General features: G+C 44.8%; 1 protein-coding gene across 1 annotated transcript in view; it reads left to right on the forward strand.

Annotated features, from left to right (window-relative positions):
* The window catches only part of LOC124779513, a 44593-nt gene extending 26227 nt beyond the window's left edge, over positions 1–18366 (forward strand). Inside the window, exon 3 of the mRNA XM_047253716.1 lies at positions 17856–18366. Within this exon, the coding sequence (XP_047109672.1) occupies positions 17856–18342 (487 nt within the window). The 3' untranslated portion in view covers positions 18343–18366. The remainder of the gene's footprint in view (positions 1–17855) is intronic.
* The last annotated feature ends 324 nt before the right edge of the window (positions 18367–18690 follow it).

Consider the following 18690-nt stretch of genomic DNA (forward strand, 5'->3'; position numbering starts at 1 on the left):
GGCGGGGTGGGTGGCGGGGATCTACTGCCTTACATTCCCCGCTCTTCCCCTTCGTTCGCCGGCCTGCTCATCTATTCGTCGGCCACATTGTCCTCTTGTCAAAAATTTGTTAGCTTTTATTGTGTTACAGCGATTCCAAAATCTTAAGTTTGGACATATTTTACCAAAATCAACGACACCGGGACGAAGAGCAACAAATGTTTTAAAACTGAAATTTTGTGGCGATACCGTACGTCCAATTTATTGAAATAATGCTAGTAACAGTACTTAGTTCGTAAAATTGAACGCAGGTGATCAACTACACAACTCCCCCCCCCCCCACCTCCTCCCTCCACCCGCGTGGTCCCCTGTTATAAACATTTGTGACAAAACTTTTTTAATTTTTTTTTAAATTTTTTTTTTTACAAATACTGTTCTGAGATTCAAATTTTACAGTACAGTTGCTCACAATCGCACCAATGAAACCATAAGACTTCAGAAAGAAATTTTCACTCTGCAACGGAGTGTGCGCTGATATGAAACTTCCAGGCAGATTAAAACTGTGTGCCAGACCGACACTCGAACTCGGGACCTTTGCCTGCAGGAGACCTTGGAGAACTTCTGTGGAGTTTGGAAGGTAGGAGACGAGGTACTGGCGGAATGAAGGCTGTGGGGAAGGGACGTGAGTCTAGCTTGGGTAGCTCAGATGGTAGAGCAGATGGCCTCGAAAGGCAAAGGTCTCGAGTTCGAGTCTTGGGTATACTACTCGCGCGCGCGCACACACACTCACACACACACAAACAAACAACACCTCGCCCCATGCCCCTCCTCATCGCATAACGCTGGTTTCACGTTCACTCGTACTGATGCAGCAGCTAATTATAGTTACGTTCTAATTTAATACACGTCTGCTATTTTAAATGTTCGGTACCGACTTGTTCCAGAGAGTTAAAAAGAATTTCTGTAAGGTATTGGAACACCGTTCCGGCTGAAATTAAGCGCTGGCCAGTACTCACGGAATGGTTTTGCTGTCGATTTGCAATATAAAAAAGTTAGATCTGCAACATAGATTATGACTGATAGTAGGAATGAGTGTTAAAATTAACAGAGAATATTGTGGTTTGTATTGCACTAATTTTTCTGACGAGCATAAAAAAGCTAATTTTCAGAGTACTTCTTAGAGCCGTGATCCTCAATATTTGTTACTTTAGAGCCAATAGTGACATAGTGGTGTGTCACCTCGGGCCGTATATGTGCCGAAATTATTAATTAGTAAGTAACCTACATAAATTAGTACCGTATGTGCCCCGAATAGACTAGTTATACTGAGGGCGCGACAGGTTGCCGAGTCCCAAGTACGCATTGTTAAATGTCGGCACCATTTGGAAAACTTCCTATTGATTGTTCTATGTTTCAGATTGCTGCAACCCTAAAGTTGTGGCAGTGTAACTACCTGGCGAAGTGTTGTTTTTTTCTATGTGAGCGGATAACCAACTGATTAATAACAGCAATTGTACTTACGCAACATGGGAAATGCTTAATAGATGTTTTGAATGTCATTTTCTTCTACTCATAGCGTTCTACATGGTGGTTGTCATTAAAGTGCAACTACTCACGCAGGTCCAGATGGAAAGTAATGATCGTGTGCCAGCGAAACTTAATTGATACGCTAACACGTTAACGCGAAATCGATTCACGCTGGAAAAGAATTTGGTTCAAATTTTCGCAACCAGGTGCAAATCTGGCGCTGTACAGTATCTCGTCGACGTCTCTGGTGCTCATACTGAACAAAATGTCTGTGTGGTCGTTGATAATAGAATCAACATTATACCTTTCAAACTTGTTTGACCTTTTCTGCGCACCTTCTTTCGTCATCCATTAGATATGAAAACATTTCTACACATCTTTCTTGGATTCACAGGGCCAGATTTGCACCTGCTGAACAAAATCGGAACTATTTGTTCCACCGTAAATCAGTTTCACAATAACGTATTGGAATATCTACCAAATTTCGCTGCCATACGATAATTACAGCCCACAGTGGACATTGTGAGTGGCTGCATTTTAGTTATATCGACCTGGTATTACGAGTACAACAGCGTTGATTAATTTTATGTCCCTTGCTACAAATAAGTACAGCATTTGAAGATAACCGTCTCTATAACGCAGATTCACGGAACTACTTTACTTCCGCGTCAAAATTTATACTTTTGAATGTTGGGCTTCATAAGCTTCCCTTTCTGTGCAGCGACCGTGGAATATAAAACTATAAAGATTGTAGTAACCAGCGACTGGTTGCTAAATTCTTTATAATTTTAAAATTTATACTGTAGCAGCTGATCAGAACGAGTCTCGCACACCTATGAGTTGTCAGGAGCGGAAGACAGACTAGGACACACTCCCCCTACCACAACCTCTAAATCATCAGTGATCTGCTCCATTAAGTAAGCGACCAACTTTACTTAGCTCACTACCGAAGTCACTAGCGTCAATTAAAACTAATCACGTCTTAAAATTTTACGGTCTCTGTAAGAATTTTTTTTGTTACTGAGCAGGAAAATTACACTCTTAAGAAGCTCTTAAAGTTTGTCGGTGGTTTTGTATTTGGCTGTTAGTTGCTAGACGGAAATGCAGTTGAGATCTGCAGGCCGTACGAATAGTCGATTCGGGCAGCATGCGGGCCGCAGTCCTCAGTTTGACGACGACTGTTTTAGGGTGATCGGAAATATCGATGTATAAATAAAATATAAAAATACAGAAAATTTTGGGAGCATAGCTTGATTCGTTCATAAATATCTGCTGAAATACACTAAAGTGCCAAAGAAACTGGTACACCTGCCTAATATCGCATAGGGCCCCCACGAGCACGTAGAACGACGTGGCATGGACTCGACTATGTCTGAAGTAGTGCGGGAGGGAACTGACATCACGAATTTTACAGGGCTGTCCATAAATACGTAAGAGTACAAGTGTGTGGAGATCTCTTCTAAACAGCACGTTGAAAGGCATCCCAGATGTGCTCAATAAAGTTCATGTCTGGGAAGTTTGGTGGCCAGCGGAAGTGTTTAAACTTAGAAGAGTGTTCTGGAGAGACTCTGTAGCAATTCTTGACGTGTGCGGTGTCGCATTGTCCTGCTGGAATTGTCCAAGTCCGTCGGAATGCACAATGGACATTAATGGATGCAGGTGACCAGACAGGATGCTTACGTACTTGTCACCTGTCAGAGTCGTATCTAGACGTATCATGGGTCCCATATCACTCCAACTGCACACGCCCCACACCATTACAGAGCCTCCAGCAGTACGAACAGTTCCCTGCTGACATGCAGGGTCCATGGATTCATGACGGTGTCCCGATACCCGTACACGTTCATCCGCTTGATGCAATTTGAAACGAGACTCGTCCAACCAGGCAACGTGTTTCCAGTCATCAACAGTCCAATGTCGGTGTTGACGGGCCCAGGCGAAGCGTAAAGCTTCGTATCGTGCAGTCATCAAGGGTACACGGGTGGGCCTTCGACACCGAAAGCTTATATCGATGATGTTTCGTTGAATGGTTCGCACGCTTACACTTGTTCATGGCCGAGCACTGAAATCTGCAGAAATTTACGGAAGGGTTGCACTTCCGTCACGTTGAACGATTCTCTTCAGTCGTCTTTTGTCTCGTTCTTGCAGGATCTTTTTCTGGGCGCAACGATGTCGGAGATTTGGTGTTTTACCAGGTTCCCGATATTCACGGTACACTTGTGAAATGGTCGTACGGGAAAATCCCGACTTGATCGCTACCTCAGAGATCTATGCCTCATCGCACGTGCGCCGATTATGTCACGTTCAAGCTCACTTAAATCTTGATAACCTGTCATCGTGGCAGCAGTAATGTAACAACTGTGCGAGACACTTGTTGTCTTATACAGGATGGTCCATTGATCGTGACCGGGCCAAATATCTCACGAAATAAACGTCAAACGAAAGAACTACAGAGAACGAAACCTGTCAAGCTTGAAGGGGGAAACCAGATGCCGCTATGGTTGGCCCGCTAGATTTGCGCTGCGTTTTCTAAAGTATAAACCCCTATTTTTTATTACATATTCGTGTAGTACGTAAAGAAATCTGAATGTTTTAGTTGGACCACTTTTTTCGCTTTGTGGTAGATGGCGCTGTAATAGTCACAAACATGTGGCTCACAATTTTAGACGAACAGTTGGTAATAGGTAGGTTTTTTTAAAATTAAAATGCAGAACGTAGGTACGTTTGAACATTTTATTTCGGTTGTTCCAGCGTGATACACGTACCTTTGTGAAATTATCATTTCTGAGAAGGTGATTGCCTGTAAACACCACAGTAATGCAATAAATGCTCAAAATGATGTCCGTCAACCTCAGTTCATTTGGCAATACGTGTAACGACACTCCTCTCAACAGCGAGTAGTTCGCCTTCCGTAATGTTCGTAGATGCATTGACAATGCGCTGACGCATATTGTTAGGAGTTGTCGGTGGATCACGATAGCAAATATCCTTCAACTTTCCCCACAGAAAGAAACCCGGGGACGTCAGATCCGGCGAACGTGCGGGCCAATCCACCTGTCATGAAATATGCTATTCAATACCGTCTCAACCGCACGCGAGATATGTGCCGGACATCCATCATGTTGGAAGTACATAGCCATTCTGTCATGCAGTGAAACATCTTGTAGTAACATCGGTAGAACATTACGTAGGAAATCAGCATACATTGCACCATTTAGATTGCCATCGATAAAATGGGGGCCAATTATCCTTCCTCCCATAATGCCGCACCATTCATTAACCCGCCAAGGTCGCTGATGTTCCACTTGTCGCAGCCAATGTGGATTTTTCCGTTGCCCAATAGTCCATATTATGCCGGTTTACGTTACCGCTATTGGTGAATGACGCTTCGTCGCTAAATAGAACGTGTGCAAAAAATCTGTCATTGTCCCGTAATTTCTCTTGTGCCCAGTGGCATAGCTGTACACGACGTTCCAAGTCGTCGCCATGCAATTCATGGTGCATAGAAATATTGTACGGGTGCAATTGATGTTGATGTAACATTCTCAACACCGACGTTCTTGAGATTCCCGATTCTCGCGCAATTTGTCTGCTACTGTTGTACAGATTAGCCGTGACAGCAGCTAAAACACCTACTTCGGCATCATCATTTGTTGCAGGTCGTGGTTGACGTTTCACATGTGGCTGAACACTTCCTGTTTCCTTAAATAACATAACTATCCCGCGAACGGTCCGGACACTTGGATGATGTCGTCCAGGATACCGAGCAGCATATATTGCACACGCCCGTTGGGCATTTTGATCACCATAGCCATACATCAACACGATATCGAACTTTTCCGCAATTGGTAAAAGGTTCATTTTAACACGGGTAATGTATAACGAAGCAAATACCGTCCGCACTGGCGGAATGTTACGTGATACCACGTACTTATACGTTTGTGACTATTACAGCGCCATCTATCACAAAGCGAAAAAAGTGGGCCAACTAAAACATTCATATTTCTTTACGTACTACATGAATATGGAATAAAAATGGGGTTCCTATTTAAAAAGAAACTCAGTTGATATCCGTTTGACCTATGGCAGCGCCAACTATCGGGCCAATCATAGCGCCATCTGGTTTCCCCCCTTCGAGCTAGACAAGTTTCGTTCTTTGTAGTTTTTTCGTTTGATACTTATTTCGTGAGATATTTGGCCCGGTCACTGTGAATGGACCACCCTGTAGACGTTGCTGGCCGCAGCGCCTTATTCTGCCCGTTTACATCTCTCTGTTTTGAATCCGCATGCCTATACCAGTTTCTTTGGCGCTTCAGTGTACTTTATACAGTTTAAAAATGAACAGAAGTTCAAATGTTGCCGGAATCTGGAAGGTATTGTATATATCGTGTATTGATAAAAAGGTTCCGTTACACCTTCTTTCCTTATAGTGAGTGTAGGAAAGGCAAGTGGTGGTGCGATCCTGTGGTGCGCCAAGACGTTAAGAAGATACCGTTCAATCAACAAGCATTTCTTTTGGAGAGTTTTACAATCTCCCTGCGTTCTTCTGAGTGCGGCCTTGCAGCGGTCGTGCTGTGCGCGTGTTGCACAGAGGCGCGGGGTAGGTAGGGCACCAGTGTTCGGCGAGCCGTCAGCTGGAGCGGCCCCTCGCGTTGTCTGGGGTCAGTGCTGCAGCCGGGGCGTCTCTGCAGCCTGTTGCATCTGTGCACGACTGTCGGAGCCTCGGAGCTCCAGCTGAGTGTAGCTGCGCTCAGGTTCGGCCCAGCGACTCTGCATGCTCGTGTTGTCTGTTGTGGCGGCGTGTAGGCGGAAGACCCTACACCGACCCGGCGGACAGCGTTAGACGCAGTCCCAGCGTGCAGCCAGTAAGGCAGAACTCTCACTGCTCAGGAAAGCTGGCACAGACGGCCTGCTCCCAAGCTGAGCAGCTCGCAGACGGGCAAACCGGTTCTCCATTCACGGAAGTCGCTCTGGCCGTCATCTTCAGTTAAAGTGCGCGTCATTTATGTTGGCGGCCGAGTTTAGGTTCGTTCTGCGCATCTGACGTCACAAAACACAGTCAGCCAATGAACAGAGAACGACGTTGCCAGATCTCGACTGCAGTGCATAGCATGGACGAGTGTCTTCAGTATTAGAAACGTTCAGTCATAAATAAAGTAATAGAACAAAAGCAATGTCTTGATAGCAGACTTTCTTTTATAGAAAGTTTGGAAAAAGCGTTCTTTATACCAATTGCTTCATATTCTATTAATTAATTAAACCAAACAAGCAATAAGACTCCTAATTCAGGCGACAGGAAGGAAAGGTGTTTGTATCAATCTCACGAACCGCTTTTTCGCACTAAAGAAGAGCGGTAATTGTTTATTTCCTATTGTACTTCGACGAAGCGTGAGTAATTCATAGTCATACCAAAAGTGTTTGTCAGTATTTTGCGTAACGTGTTAGACTCCTCACTGTGCTCTGTAGGCAGACGATCTGCGTTAGCGTAATGGTTAAGGTGTTCCACTTCTATGTGAAAGGTTATGAGTTCAAACCTTGTGCAGAACTTAAACTTTTAATTATTTAAAAACAATGTCGAAGTGCCTTACTTCATGAATTATATTCGTTTGAATGCAATTTTTTGAAATTTCTAGTGCTTTGTCTCTTCATTAACCCTTTCGCTGCTGCAGACACGTGCTCCCCGCATTCCGCGCTGTGCGCAATTTTGTCGTCACTGCACTGCTCGCCTGTGCAGACACATGGTGTTCCCACTGCTTTGACACACTTATCATTCGATTTCACAAAAACTATTTGGCCCAAAAATTTGATTTTTACACGTCTTCTTGACTGATGCCTTCCCCCCGTAAATGACTTAATTTTGTTTCGATGTTCAACGCAGTTATTATGCAGCATTAAATATAGTAAAACACTGCACGAAATTTTGAAGAGTTTGCAGAGGTAGAAGTCCATAGCGTATACTTTCCGTATGGTCGATTTTAGTTGCCACAATCTTGAGAATGAAATGTGGACAAGATACCCAAATTTCATATAAAATTTACTGTATAACAATATCTCATTTAATTTAAGTACCGCATAGGTGTCGTATGTAATATTGAGAAATATTCCGTCTTTCGCGACTGGACAGGAATGCAGCTCACAAAGATGTACTGCCCTCCACAGCCGAAAATCTGTAGACTCGTAGCAGTAAACTCCAATCTGGTGGCAGTTGGTAAAACTTCGTCGTACTCGCTCGGTCCACCTGCAACTATTAGAGCTGGCCTTTGCTTGGTATCAGTGATGCAGAGGAAGTGGCCAGATCGAGAGTGATTGGAAGGAAGGGAGTTGAGGGGAGTGCGATATGATGCTCCTTTACTGGTGACCAAATGTGCTCCCGTTTTCTGAGCCCGTCAGCGTTCTTGGCTGGTCCAATGTTCAGTTTCGGAGCTTTACGGCGTTCTTTTATTGAAAGTTCGCAGCCTGAAAGGCGTTCTTGCGTTGTCCATACTTGTAATTACTACATAGCGTTCTTTCTGCACTGCACTGTTGCCAAGGTGCTGAATTACGTGTGTTCCTGATGCTCTCTTTCCCATAGTCTGAGGCAGAGAGCTCCCTGCTCATTTGTACTGCAGCTCTTCCAAGTCCTGACTCTGATTACGCAGACTTTGTGTATTCGACGTCCCTGCTCCACTTAGTGTTGTCCCGTCGGTTTCAACAACATTTTATTCCTCACTTAATTAATATTCTGCTGCGCAACAACGTTTATTCAACATGGTTCAATAAGGTGTCTGTGCAACTTAAGTTTACTTTTAGAAACTCTGAAAATTAGGTTCAGGAGTTAGTCTATCATTAGAAGGGGTGCGCAGCCATTCTAGCACACGAATTAAAGCAACAGCTCATTATACCTATAGTTGGTACAGTCATTACAATTTTCGAAACTATTACTTCCTTTTCTTTCTTTTAGAGTGAGAATCTGTCAATTTAATTCTCGTTATTTACATAGATACTACGAAAAATAAACTATAGAAACCTCCAATTTGTACTAATGACAAAGCTATAAGACCGTCATTGCTGTCTGTCGTTGAACACACAAATCTTCAAAACTAATAGAGGAACTTTCATGGGGTTTTCGCAGGTAACTTTGAGCATAAGTTTGGACACCATACAGGCTTTAGTTCATTAATATCGGATCACGAAAAGAAAATATTCATACATATCATGAAGTATAGCGACCCGGATGCCTCCTACAGGCGAATTTGGCCGCCGAGACATCAACGTCAGTCCACTATAATGCTCCTCAAAGCACTGTTCCGGCTGCGAGACATGGACATCTATCCTGCTGAGAGGTGACATCGCCGTCGGGAAAGACATCAGGCATGAAGGGATGCAGGTGGTTCCCAGCTGTCAGCGTGCCTTCGATTACTACCAAAGATCCCACGCAAGCGCAGGAGAATGTCTCTCATAGCGTAATACTGCTCCCCTAGCCTGCGTCCGTGGAGCGCTGCACGTTTCGAGCCGCCGTTGACGCACACGACGACGTTCGTGGAGACGTCCGTCCGCCTAGCGTAGCAAAAATGTGATTCACCCGAAGAGCCGACACGTTTCCATTCATCGACGATCGAATCACGACGGTCTCGTGTTCACTGTAATCGTATTTGACAATGTCGTTGGGCCAACAAGTGAAAACACGTAGGGATGGTCTGCTGTGGAGCTCCATGTTCAACAATGTACGATGAACGGTGTGCTCCGAAACACTTGTGCGTGCACCAGCGTTGTACTCTTTCGGCAGAGATGCTGCAGATCAGCATCTATCCTACTTTACGGAGACAAGCCTCCGAACCCCACAACATGTGATGAGCGCCTAGTGGTACTTTCACTGTCCTTCTACCTCATTCCGTAGATGTTCACGACAGTAGCAGGAGAACATTCGACCAGCTTTACCGTTTCCGAACTACTCATTCACAGGCTCTGCGTAATAAAGACCTGCCCTTTGTCAAAGTCGTTTATCTCAATGGATATCGCCATTTGCAGCCCGTTTCTTCGCTAGGGTGATCCCACCTTCCACGTCTGCTCCGCTTACGTACTTTTGTTACTGCGACACGTGCCCGTAACGCCACGAGGCGGTTTCCAGCGTCGCGGTGGGCGATGGTCATAATGTTTTGGCTTATGAGTGCATGTATGTATGTTTTTTTTTACATCTTCTCCGAAACCACAGGACTGATTTCAACCAAACGTACTGTCAACAGCTGTGGGGGGTAAGAACCACCTACCTTTCAAAAGGGAAAGGGAAAGGGTAAGGGTAAAAAAGAAATGTACACGTGAATACCCACATTTGATTCATCCAGGATTTGAGACCGAGAGGCACTTAGTGACTTGCGACAAACTTTACGCATAATTTCTAAGCTTTACGAAACTTTTTCTCGCTGTCAACCCTCTCCGTACTGTTGAAAGAAAACGATTCTATTGCTGAAACTTCCTGGCAGATTAAAACTGTGTGCCCGACCGAGACTCGAACTCGGGACCTTTGCCTTTCGCGGGCAAGTGCTCTACCATCTGAGCTACCGGAGCTACCTCACAGCTCACAGATACCCACCAGGTATAACGTTTTCATGTATTACTTCTTTACTGCAAATTGTATTCACGATAGAATTTAGACAGTGTCTACATACAGTACTGAATATATGTGCAAAATTATATCACTGTCTACATAATTCAGGCGATTGACATCATAAACACTAAGATGCGTCAAAACCTACCGCATCGTGCACGACTATTGAATGTGATACTGACTATTTGCAACAGATTTAGCACAAAGTATCCAAATATGCCGCTGAATGTACCTAAAAAATTACATAATTATGTTAACAGAATCTTCCGTCGGTTCTTGGTAGAACAACATTATAATAACAAATGAAAAGCACCAGTCTGCTTTTGTTCTACAATATTATTTTTATTGCTAACCGGTTTTCGGCTTACAAGGCCATCTTCAGGCATTTACTGAGTATTATCACCAAAGAAGTTAATGTTAGCAGACAACATTAGAAGAGAAGTAACACATCTAGAGTGAAGTAGAAACATACAGTGAGTAACATCTTTGCAATGAAATAATAAAAACTGAACAGTACATAAATAACAATGGAGTTGACAGGAAAATCTTTAGCACAAAATAAGAATAGAATGCCTACATGACAGTTTCTATTGATAAAGAAAACTATTGAAATAAGATAAAATTAGTACTAGGCAAGGCTGCATCAAGAGGTATGAAACATGGAGAGTGAAACACAACCAATTAAAAAAGAAGAGACAGTTGTCAATGTAAATACAGAATACACGAGGAACTTAAGCCATATCAATACGATAAACAGAAATTAATAAATGCAGGAAAATTGAGGTGTTTGAGGGAACCTACAGTTTGAGAGTGTGGTGGTACTGCATTTTAACATTAACATTATAATCAAAGCAGTGGCTGTATACCAGTTTACATTAAATAAATGAGCAAAGTAAAATATGAACAGTATTTGATGAGACAACTAGAAGGGGAGTTAAACATGGACAGTAATACAAGTACAAGTTAAAAGCAAACCCTTAACTATTGAAACTACAGCATATGTGGAATACAAAGACAACTGCAAGAAATAAAACAACTTAATGACTACAGGAAAATGCCTGAAGATGGCCTTGTAAGCCGAAAACCGGTTAGCAATAAAAATAATATTGTAGAACAAAAGCAAACTGGTGCTTTTCTTTTATTATTACATAATTATGCTGCACAGAGAGAGGGGGAGGAGGAATTGGGGAGAGAAAGAGAATCGGAGGGAATGAACGTAGAAACGAAAGAGGAGGAGGTAGACAGAGAGAGGGGCAGGAGGAGATGGATTGAGAATGTAGTTGGAGGAGGTGGACAGAGGGGAAAGGGCGAGACTGACAAATATAACTAAAATAAATATATACCCGAACTACGCCGAGTGCTCGGCTAGTAGTAAATAAGTGCGCTGGTTGTGTGAAGTATGTTCTAATTTTTGCGAAAAATTACAGCTCACTGTGAGAAAAACAAATTTCTCACGTTACACTTGAGAGTAATTAAAAAACAATGAGAAAAGACAGCAACAGAAAGATTCCTGCACCGACAATAGGTTACATTTCGTCTGCATATATACTTTAATGAAGACGTTTTTGTTTGGGAAAGAAGTCTCCAAAATTAACTTGCTTGTATTTTTTTTATAGACGCCCGAGTATAAGCTATCTCTTAATTATCTTTCAAATGTGACACTCCTTGCTATGCATTTTATTCTTTGTGGCAATTCATTGGACTGATGGCCATAGATGTTAAGTCCCATAGTGCTCAGAGCCATTGGCAATTCATTTTATCAGATGATCAGTGTGTTCTGAATATTTATCCCCATTTCGTGTTTCATGCTTAAGTTGTAAATTATTGACAATGATAGTTCACTCCTGAGAGACAGAGAGAGAGAGAGAGAGAGAGAGAGAGAGAGAGAGAGAGAGAGAGAGACAGAGTGGGGGGGGGGGGGGGGAGAGGACTCTTATAGGCACATAAGACCGAATACTGCAGAACGTACTTGTGTTCAACTGATAACAATGTCCCAGAATCTTTTAAAAACGCCAAAGCGAATAAAAAAAATATCTGAAACTAGTATGACGTAAGCCAGCTGGTTTACATTTCCTAACTCCATTTTGACAACTTTCGACCGTGTCTTTCACTTTAAATGTCATGAAAGCTTTAACCGTCAAGATGTCGTTATTCGACATTTAATTATAACAAATTATACCAAGAACGCGTTTCTGATAAATTTTCAATGTGGCGTTGCCTTGAAACGGCGGAATTTCGTAACACACAAGCTATAATACGAAAATAATCAAATACGAAAATTCCTTAACAACAAAAATGTTCAAATGTGTCTCAGTTCCCAAGGGACCAAACTGCTGAGTTCATCTGTCCCTAGACTTACACACTGCTTAAACTAACTTATGCTAAGAACAACACACACTCCCACATGCCCGCGGGAGGGCTCGAACCTCGGGTGAGACCGGCCGCGCAATCCGTGACATGGCGCCTCTAGCCGCTCGGGCTTTCCCCGCGGCTCCTTAACAACAAGATGACGTTCAAATAACTTACGGGAATGCAGCCAAGTGACGTCGTCCAAAACATTCGATAATTTGAACGACTTTTTATAACACCTGAATTCAATTAACACGAATATGCTTTTCACAATGGAGGTAGAAAGGGATGGGTGCCTTGCCTTCGTTGATGCGTTGGTCACGGGGAAGGTTGATGGAAATCTGGGACATAATGTTTGCAGGAGCCCTAGTCGCACTCACTTGTATCTACAGCCTGACAGTTTCACGATCGCCGGCCGGAGTGGTCGAGCGGTTCTAGGCGCTACAATCTGGAACCGCGCGACCACTGCGCTCGCAGGTTCGAATCCTACCTCGGGCGTGGATGTATGTGATGTCCTTAGGTTAGTTAGGTTTAAGTAGTTCTAAGTTCTAGGGGACTGATGACCTTAGAAATTAAGTCCCATAGTGCTTAGAGCCATTTGAACCATTTTTGAGTTTCACGATCCCGCTCGGCGTGAATGGGTACTCCCCATCCTGGTTCACGTCATTTCAGACTCTTGAGAGTTTGCCAACTCAGTTAAGTCCTCTTGAGGTCACCTTCCGCCGGAATGGATGTAATGAAATACAGATCAGACAGGCGCTGTGCTGTCGACCAACCGTGCGAAAGGTGAGTGGTGATCTTGGCTTGTGTAAGGCATGTTCCTTGCTGTTGTGGCATGTAATGTCTAGATTATCAGGACAATGGAGGAGCGGTGCACTGAGAACTAGTGTCAAATGGCTCTGAGCACTATGGGACTTAACTTCTAAGAGTCCCCTAGAACTTAGAACTACTTAAACCTAACTAACCTAAGGACATCACACAAATCAATGCCCGAGGCAGGATTCGAACCTGCGACCATAGTGGTAGCGCGGTTCCAGACTGTAGTGCCTAGAACCGCTCGGCCACCCCGGCCGGCAACTAGTGTCACACACACTTACAACAGCCTAGCAAATCGGCTGTTGCAGAACATTGTCTTGGCACCGGTCATTTTGTGGAACATAACTCGGAGATTCTGGCATGTACTTCCAGGACTGGGAAAGTGTTATGAAGGAAGCAATTGAAATTTAATTAGCAAATAACCTTGTAAATAGAGATGGAGTCTTTGCTTAAATTCTGCGTAGTATCCTGCTCCATCCTGTCTCAAAAAATAGAGGGACAGAATTAATGCTGTCTCGCCCGTTGTTTGGTAATTTTCACTATCAAATGGTTCTAAGCGTTATGGGACATAACATCTGAGGTCATCAGTCCTCTAGACTTAGAAACTACTTAAACCTAACTAACCTAAGGACATCACACACATCCATGCTCGAGGCAGGATTTTCGAACCTGCGACCGTAGCGGTCGCGCGGTTCCAGACTGAAGCGCCTAGAACCGCTCGGCCACAGAGTCCGGCAAGAAAACCACAGAGAGACTCAAGAAACAGGGAGAAGGCATTAAAAACAAGAAAACAGACTACCATGGCTGTCTGACCATGAGAATAAAAAAGGGGAAGCCAGCCACTCTGCAACACATTAAAACGTCCACCCTGAAAGCCCCTGGGTGGAGGACACAGACGGAAAAGGACAAGCGCTAAAACTTAGATCAAATGATAAAACCTAGCCTCACGAATAAAACGTAAAACTAAAGCTGCTGTAGAGGCATTGTACCCAACACCGAAGGTAGGGTGCTGTAAAAGTTAAAAGTCCGCCAGAGAGCGGCTAAAAGTGGGCAGACCAGCAAGAGCTGGACGATCGTCATTCGTAAGCCACAGCGATATTGAGGTGGGTCCTCGCGATGGAGGAGGTAACCATGCTTTAGCCACGTATGGCCAATGCAGAGCCGACAAAGGAGGACTGATTCCCTGCAAGAAGCCCGCTGGAAAGACTTCCACACATTCGCAGTCTCCTTAATGGCACGCTGTTTGTTGTGCGTACAGTCTGTATGTACACTAATGCTCATAAATTAAGGATAATTGCAGAATGTGGTGCCACACAACGTGGCACTACACAAAACTCGCGCTAATAGCATAGGCACGTAGGGAACACACACGACACGGATCTGTAAGTCCACGGTATTGGTGATAAGTTGAGAAAACCGTTCTGAAACATATGTGCTACAAAACGCCACTGTTTCCTGCGCATGTACCCCGACATCAGTATGCGATATGATCACCATGCACTCGTACACAGGCCGCACAATGGGTTGGTACTCCGGAACAGGTGGTCGAGCAGCTGCTGGGGTATAGCCTCCCATTCTCACAGAAGTGCCTGTCGGAGCTCCTGAAGTGTCGTAGGGGTTTGAAGACGTGCAGCGATATGTTGACTGAGAGCACTCCAGACGTGGTTGATGGGGTTTAAGTCTGGGGAGCAGGCAGGTCACTCCATTCGCCTGTTATCTTCTATTTCAAGGCACTCCCCCACGATGGCAGCTCGGTGGGGCCGTGCGTTATCATCCATCAGGAGGAAGGTGGGACCCACTGCACCCCTCAAAAGGCGGACATACTGGTGCAAAATGACCTCCCGATACACCTGACCTGTTACAGTTCCTCTGTCAAAGACATACAGTGGTGTACGTGCAGCAATCATAATCCCACCCCACACCATCAAACGATGACCTCCATACAGGTCCCTTTCAAGGATATTAAGGGGTTGGAATCTGAATCCTGGTTCACGCGAGATGAAAATCCGGCGAGAATCACTGTTGAGACTATACCTGGATTCGTCCATGAACATATCCTTGGACCATGTGCTGCGTTCTTGACACCAGGGGTCAGCGGAATGCACCTTGCAGGTCTCCGGGCGAATAAACCATGTCTGTTCAGTCGTCTGTAGACTGTGTGCCTGGAGACAACTGTTCCAGTGGCTGCAGTAAGGTCCCGAGAAAGGCTACCTGCAGTACTCCGTGGCCGTCTCCGGGCACTGATGGTGAGATATCGGTCTTCTTGTGGTGTTGTACACTGTGGACGTCCCGTACTGCAGCGCCTGGCCACGTTTCCTGTCTGCTGAAATCGTTGCCATAATCTTGAGATCACACTTTGTGGCACACGGAGGGCCCATGCTACGACCTGCTGTGTTTGACCAGCCTCCAGTCGCCCTGGTATTCTACCCCTCGTAACGTCATCAATATGTGTTCTTTGAGGCATTTTCAACGCACAGTCACCATTAGCACGTCTGCAAACCTCTGCACACTTACTCGCTGCACTGTACTCTGACAGGGACCAACACACCTCTGCGTATGTGAACTGCTGCCAGCGCCACCGTGCGACGACCGCAGGTCAAATGCACCCCATGGTCATACCCCGAAGTGATTTAAACCCGCAAACCACCCACCAGAGCGTTGTTTCACCATGTATCAGCATTATCCTTAATTTATGAGCATGAGTGAATCTACAGTGTAAACTAAGCACGATCAGTTTATCATTGACGTCACCGTCCCACTCACGGTGTGGTATGCTACTCTATCCTGTGCAAGCTTCTTCATCTCCCAGTACCTACTGCAACCTACATCCTTCTGAATCTGCTTAGTGTATTCATCTCTTGGTCTTCCTCTACGATTTTTACCCTCCACGCTGCCATCCAATACTAAATTGGTGATCCCTTGATGCCTCAGAATATGTCCTACCAACCGATCCCTTCATCTAGTCAAGTTGTGCCACAAACTCCTCTTCTCCCCAATCTTCTTCAACACCTCCTCATTATTTATGTGATCTACCCATCTAATCTTCTGCATTCTTCTGTAGCACGACATTTCAAAAGCTTCTATTCTCTTCTTGTCGAAACTATTTATCGTCCATGTTTCACTTCCATACATGGCTACACTCCATACAAATACTTTCAGAAACGACTTCCTGACACTTAAATCTATACTCGATGTTAACAAACTTCTCTTCTTCAGAAATGCTTTCCTTGCCATTGCCAGTCTACATTTTATAACCTCTCTACTTCGACCATCATCAGTTATTTTGCTCCCCAAATAGCAAAACTGCTTTACTACTTTAAGCGTCTCATTTCCTAATCTAATACCCTCAGCATCACCCGACTTAATTCGACTACATTCCATTACCCTCGTTTTGCTTTTGTTGATGTTCATCTTATATCGTCCTTTCAAGACACTATCCATTCCATTCAACTGCTCTTCGAAGTTCTTTGTTGTCTCTGACAAAATGACAATGTCATCGGCGAACCTCAAAGTTTTTATTTCTTCTCCATGGATTTTAATTCCTACTCCGAATTTTTCTTTTGTTTCCTTTACTGCTTGCTCAATATACAGATTGAATAACATCGAGGAGAGGCTACAACCCTATCTCACTCCCTTCCCAACCACTGCTTCCCTTTCATGCCTCTCAACTCTTATAAATGCCATTTGGTTTCTGTACAAATTGTAAATAGCCTTTCGCTCCCTATGTTTGACCCCTGCCACCTTCAGAATTTGAAAGAGAGTATTCCAGTCAACATTGTCAAAAGCTTTCTTTAAGTCTACAAATGCTAGAAACGTAGGTTTGCCTTTCCTTAATCTAGCTTCTAAGATACGTCGTAGGGTCAGTATTGCCTCACGTGTTCCACTATTTCTACGGAATCCAAACTGATCTTCCCCTAGGTCGGCTTCTACTAGTTTTTCCATTCGCCTGTGAAGAATTCGCGTTAGTATTCTGCAGCCGTGACTTATTAAACTGATAGTTCGGTAATTTTCACATCTGTCAACACCTGCTTTCTTTGGTATTGGAATTACTATATTCTTCTTGAAGTCTGAGGGTATTTCGCCTGTCTCATACATCTTGCTCACCAGATGGTTGAGTTTTGTCAGGACTGGCTCTCCCAAGGCCGTCAGTAGTTCTAATGGAATGTTGTCTACTCCCGGTGCCTTGTTTCGACTCAGGTCAAACTCTTCACGCAGTATCATATCTCCCACTTCACCTTCATCTACCTCCTCTTCCATATCCATAATATTGTCCTCAAGTACATCGCCCCTGTATAGACCTTCTGTATACTCCTTCCACCTTTCTGCTTTCCCTTCTTTGCTTAGAACTGGGTTTCTATCTGAGCTCTTAATATTCATACAAGTGGTTTTCTTTTCTCCAAAGGTCACTTTAATTTTCCTGTAGGCAGTAGAGATAAGCCTCTACATCCTTACATTTGTCCTCTAGCCATCCCTGCTTAGCCATTTTGCACTTCCTGTCGATATCATTTTTGAGACGTTTGTATTCATTTTTGCCTGCTTAGAGCACCTGAACTGCTTTGTTAGTATCGAAGATGGCTGATGCGCGATGACGTTTCCACAGGAGCGGCAGGAGTGTGGCAGTGGCGAGGTCGGCGGCGGAGGACCCGCAGGCCGGCGGCGGTCAGATGGCGCTCGCGTGGTGGCTGGTGCTGCTGGTGACGTCAGTCCTGTGCTGCCTGCTGTTGCTGGCGGCGGCCGCCGCGCTCACCGCCGGCTACCACGCCTCGTGCTCGCAGTACCGAGAGACGGCGGTGCGCGAGCTGGGCGCTGTGGGGGACGCCGCCGCCGCCGTCTACGACCGCCTCAGCTGCGGCGCCATCTTCGACATCATGGACTTCGTGGAGCCCCACACGCGGCCCTTCCTCGCCAAGGTGGGACAGGAGGACTACTACCCGCTGTCGGAGCAGAGGGACCGCTACCGCGGGGACCCTGTAGACACCGGCGGCGCGCTCGTGGCCGCCATCGTCAGCTCGTGGCTCAACTCTGTGGTCTGGCTGGTGCTGGTCGCGGCCGACGTGAAGCTCTACGGACGCTGCAAGTGCTGCTAGGCTCCGGTCACTTACTGATCGATCATCGACTGAGCGCTCGAGGGCTATTTTTTATAATGCACTATTCCAATATCGGCATTTTGCCATTTTGAAGTGGTCACGTTTGATAGCAACTGACACTGTCGAAGGACCACGCAGTGACATGCGCAATAGTTCGATGTTATCTATAATAAAAGATGCCAGAGACAGTAACGGTGTTTGTAGCCGACGTCAAATTTATATTGTATGTAGTGTCGCTCTCGATAATGGAAAGTTGTGATTCCAGTTTTCAAAACCCTGATGACATCCAAACACACCATCTCGGATGCCATTTACAACCGTATCTCACTCCCAAATCTCTATTACGAC

The sequence above is a fragment of the Schistocerca piceifrons genome, chromosome 1 (genome assembly GCF_021461385.2).
Source record: "Schistocerca piceifrons isolate TAMUIC-IGC-003096 chromosome 1, iqSchPice1.1, whole genome shotgun sequence".
NCBI lineage: Eukaryota > Metazoa > Arthropoda > Insecta > Orthoptera > Acrididae > Schistocerca > Schistocerca piceifrons.